Source organism: Alligator sinensis, unplaced genomic scaffold, assembly GCF_000455745.1.
Source record: "Alligator sinensis unplaced genomic scaffold, ASM45574v1 scaffold707_1, whole genome shotgun sequence".
In the NCBI taxonomy this organism is placed as follows: domain Eukaryota; kingdom Metazoa; phylum Chordata; order Crocodylia; family Alligatoridae; genus Alligator; species Alligator sinensis.
In genome coordinates this window covers 2,055,844-2,060,528 of record NW_005842065.1, presented here as the reverse complement: position 1 = coordinate 2,060,528, position 4,685 = coordinate 2,055,844, and the positions used below count along the sequence as shown (strand labels likewise).

The 4,685-nt window shown below is 62.3% G+C and overlaps 1 protein-coding gene across 1 annotated transcript in view; it reads right to left on the bottom strand.

The window, feature by feature from the left end:
• The window catches only part of FDX2 (ferredoxin 2), a 13,273-nt gene that overhangs the window by 8,529 nt on the left and 59 nt on the right, over positions 1 to 4,685 (bottom strand). Inside the window, exons 2-4 of the mRNA XM_025203844.1 lie at positions 3,932 to 3,992; positions 3,262 to 3,368; positions 3,053 to 3,140 (exon numbers count right to left, since the gene is read on the bottom strand). Coding sequence (XP_025059629.1) covers positions 3,053 to 3,140; positions 3,262 to 3,368; positions 3,932 to 3,992 — 256 coding nt within the window. The remainder of the gene's footprint in view (positions 1 to 3,052; positions 3,141 to 3,261; positions 3,369 to 3,931; positions 3,993 to 4,685) is intronic.

The window sequence follows — 4,685 nt, the reverse complement described above, 5'->3', positions numbered from 1 at the left end:
GCTCGCGGGGATCTGGATCTGACCCGCGCCCCTTGGCCGGGCAAGGGTGGCGCAGGGGCCGGATTCCTCCCTGCTCGGGGCAGCGCCGGGGCCTGATCCGGACTGACACCCCTCCCTCCCCGTCCCCCGGGAACAGGAGCATGGGACTGATGATCTGGGTTGAGTCCCCCTTCCCCCCGCGCTGATCTGAACCCTGCCATGCCACCTGCTAGGGCTGACCTGGGTCCCCCCGCCGGGCTGGCCGGGGCCGGGGCCGGGCTCCAGGGCTCCGGCTCCAGGCAGAGCAGCTGCTGCAGGACGGAGAAGTCTGGCGGGGGGCCGTCGAGGAAAAGCTCCCAGGAGGGCTCCATCCCGGGGAGCCGGGCGCAGCCCCCAGCTAGGCCCGGACTGGGGCGGGGAACGATAGGCCGGGGGCGGGGGCCTTAACCCGGCACACCTGGGCAGCCGGCGCCGGGGCCATAAGGAGCCGCGAGGGAAGACGCAGCCTCCGGTCCTGGGGCTTGGCCCACACCCCACAGGAGCCAGTGCCCCCGGGCACCGCTGTGCAAAGAGTGAATCTTCTCCGGATTGGGAGGAGGGGTCAGCAAGGGGATTCCCCCTCATCACCAGGAGCAGGCAGGAGGCTCGAGGACAAGCCCAGAAGACCAGCTGGGGCCCTGCCCAGCTCTTGGGTGCCTCCCCTGGGAGTCATGGGTGGGGGAGAGGTCCTGCCAGACCTGGTTTTCCCGGACCACATAGGTGGAAGTCTGTCGTCCCCCCAGCCCCGCAGCAGGGGTGGGGGGAGAGAGATTGGAGGGAATCCGGGCAGAGGAGAGGGCTGGGGTGTGTTCTAGACTTCCTCCATCCCACCTACCTCCGAGGCCCATTCTGACTGGTGTCTAAGGCTCAGGTCTTGCCCTGGCAGCTGTGAGCAACCTGGGCTTTGTTGGGAGGCTTCTGGCTTCCTTGTGCTCCTCAAGGCCTGCCTGTTTCCCTGGATGGCTTCTTTCCTTGAGGAAAAGATGAACCAGCACCCAGGAGACCTGCCTGAGTACCTACCAGGTGCTGACTGGGGGTCGGAGCCAGGCAACACTAGCAAATGCCCACACCTGTTTGCTAGGGGGCGTTTCCAGCCAAGATACAATCTTCTACCCTGCTGTAGTTCCCTGGAGGGAGAAATGAAGTCATTCTCATTTCTCTGCAGTCAGATAGTGTAAAAGCCAAATACTGGGGCTCTTGCTGTAAGCAGGGCAGGGGGTGCATGAGGTGGAGAAACACAGGTCTAAGGGCTTCACCTGTGGGTAATTGGCCTGGGCTGACCCCATTAGCAAGCTCCAGACAAACACCAGCTGGGACCAGCCTGGCTTCAGAGGATGGGAAGCTCCAGAGCCCTAAAGAGGCAGACTCAGAGACAGGACAGTGTAGAGCAGTGAGTGTGGGCCAGCTGCTTTCCTGGTGGAGGAGGCTGAAGCCTGGGGCCCCATGGAGATTCTGTACCTGCTTTGGCTCCAGATGCACTGCATCCCCTAGGCAGAGAAGGCCCCTTTCCAGCAGCTGAGCCAGAATGGGAGTGGGGGGAATTCTCTGTGGGGCTGGGAATCATGCTAAGAACTGGCCTGGACTCAAAGTGGGGGGTACTCAAGGCAGGGAGTGCCTCCCACTCCAATGCTCCTCTTCCTGGAAGGTGCTGTCATGGGTTACAGGCACCAGGGGCACTCCCAGCATGGACCCTCTTTGTGAAGACCAAGCCCCAGGCAGGGGTCCTTTGCTCACTGGTACTATGGAGCAGCCTCTGGGGATGGGGTGGCTCACAGCTTGGGACAGGAAGTGTTGGGAGCAGCAGGGGCCACCTGCAATATGCAGGAGGCATTGCTAGATGCCCCAGGTCCTGATGCCCACATGCACAGCTCTGTGCCACTACTGCAAACCCACCCCAACCCCATGGTGGGGAGTTGCCTCTCCACTCCCTGCTGCCCAGGCAAGGCTGACAATGAAGAGCCCATGTGTCATGTTCTGCAAACACCAGCTTTATTGTGCAGGAGGGCTGCAGCCCCCATGCTCAGGTCCAGCCTGAGCTGCAGGCACCAAGGGAATGATGGCAAAAGGGCCACAAATGGCTGAGAAGTAGCGAGTGCTGCCTGCCAGCACCCCACACCCAGCCAGCCCTGGGCTAGGCATCTCTCTGCCTCGGCTCCACAGTTGCCTTCCAGACACCACTTGGTGTGTGGGGGAGGGGGGGGACCCTCTAGAATCATTGCAGCCCTGCTAGTTGGGGCTCTGCTGCCCCACTCCCCAGCCACTCTCTGGGCAGCTTGGACCCTTTAGCCCCTGAAGCATGAGAGTGGAAACCCCCATGGAGTCAGTCCTGCATTGACCAGCACCTTCCCACCAGGGCTTCACTGCAGCCTGGCCACAGGGACCCAAGTGGAGGCCCCCTCCACCTTCAGTGGGGCTTGGGAACATGGCCATCCACATAGAAATTCCTGGTGATCTTGGGCAGGGTGAACTCTGCTCCCTCCAGCTCCGGGGTGAGGATGATCTGGCAGCCCAGGCGGGAGTTCTCCTGCAGCAGCGGGGCCATGTCCAGCATGTCCTCTTCTCTGTGGGGGTGAGAAGGGTTGCTTCTGCATCTTTCCCACCCAGGGGAGGTAGGGAAGCTCCTCCTGGCTGCTGGGACAGAGGCATTTTGGGGTGTGCAGCAGAGGGGGGGGGGGATAGGAAGGGGCCTGATTATCCATCAGGGTCTGGCCAGCACTTGGCATGATGGAGGCTCCCATTCCTTGTCCCAGCTGCAAAGGGGGGGGGGGAAGCTACAGCCTGCAGAAACCCTGGAGCAGCCAGCCCCCAGCTCCTGTTCATGATGCCCCTTGGAGGAAGGGGATGCCCTGGCTGACCACAGCCAGCTGGGGGAGTGGGGGAAGGACATTACCTGGCTCCTAACACTCATCCTGGGGGTGTTGCAAGCCTGGAATCCTCTTTTCCTCCTGCCAGGGTGGGAGCCCACAGAGGGAACAGGGGGCAGCTGGGGTGGGGGGGAAGGACACAGCTGGGCTGTGGGTACAAGGGCCATTACCTCTCATCAGGGATTGGCAGTTTGTCCACAAAGGCCTCTTTCACATAGACATGGCAAGTGGAGCAGGCCAGGGAGGCTTCACAGGCACCTGGAGGAACAAAGTAGGGTTCACCCAGGGAACCTTGCACCCAGAAGAGGACGGGGGCTGGAGCCACCTGCCTCTCTGCCCTGCTGGAGGGGGGGCAGGGGGGTCATAATGGGTCACCCACCTTCCAGTTCAATGCCATGCCTCTGTGCCAGGTGCAGCACGTTGTCGCCCACACGGCCCTGCACCGGGATGCGGTGCCCGGAGCGGTCGATGAACACCACGTTCACCCTGGAGCCAGAGACAGGAGCATCAGGGGAGTGGGACCAGGCCTGGGACCTCTTGCCAGCAGCAGGCACTGGCAATCGCTGCCTTTGGGGCTGTGGGAAAAGGAAGGGCCCCACCACATGGGGGTGGCCTGGACGCAGAAAAGCTGGACAAGAGTCTGAGCAGCAGGGCTCAGCTTGGGTGTCAGTGCCTCGCACTTCCCCTGGGGCTGGGAGACCTGCCCAGACTGACTGCAGGGTGGCTCTTGCACTCAGCAACACCTGACCCCCAAGAGCCAAGCTCAGCTGTACTCCGCATGGGAGAAGGAACTAAAGGGAGGGCTGTGCCCAGAGCCAGCAGAACCACCCAGGTGTCCCCAGCCCTCACCCCTCCTATCCTGTGTAAACAGCAGAAGGATTGGAGACAGGGACAGCCTGTGGGGGCTGGGAGAAAAGCACAGGCACAGGGACCTTGGCTCTGCCAGGCTCCTGCCAACCCCAGACCACTTGGACCTCCCCTCCCTCCCCCCAGGGAGGATGGCTGCAGAGGGGCCATGGGTGCAGCTCTACCAGGGTCCTGGCACTCACATGGCACCCACAGGCTCAGCTGGGCAGGGCTCCTCCTCCGGTGCCTGGCTCCTGGATGGTCCTGGGGAAGACAGTGCTGTTAACCCCGTGTCAACCACAGGGGCTTTATCCCCAGGCGGATTATGTCCCACCAATTCCCTCAGCCCCTCCCAGCGCAGGACTGGGCAGGAGAGGATGATGAGCTGGCTGGTTCCTTTCACTTTCACTCTCAGATGTTGTTTACATGAAGCAGTCTGGAACTGCTCCCCCAGCCAAGGGAGCGAGCCCCACCCACCCAGGGCCTCTAGCCCCCGCACTCTCAGGGGGGACTCAACCCTCCCCTCAGCAGCCCTGTCTGCTCCTGGGGTCCACCCACACCAGGGGTATCGTGTCCCCCAGCCCCCACTCTCCTGGCCTGTCCCAACTACACAAGACCCCCTAGATATTTCTCTCCATGGCAATGAGCCCTGCCCCACTGCCATCTCTGTGGAGACCAGGGGCCTAACCCCAACTCCCCCTCACCTGGCCCCTCCCATCTCCATGGAAACCAGGTCCCCCTATCCCTCCGTCTCCACAACAAGATCTACCCCCACCCTGCCTCCATCTACATGGATACGAGGTGTCTCCCACCCAAGATTACCCCTACTCTGGCTCCTTCCATCTCCAGGTCACCCCAGACCTCTGTCTCTCCATGGAGACAGGTCCCCCACCCCATCTCCCTGGATACCATATCCCTCCACAGCCCGATCACCGTAGCGACGACCCCCCGCGCTCA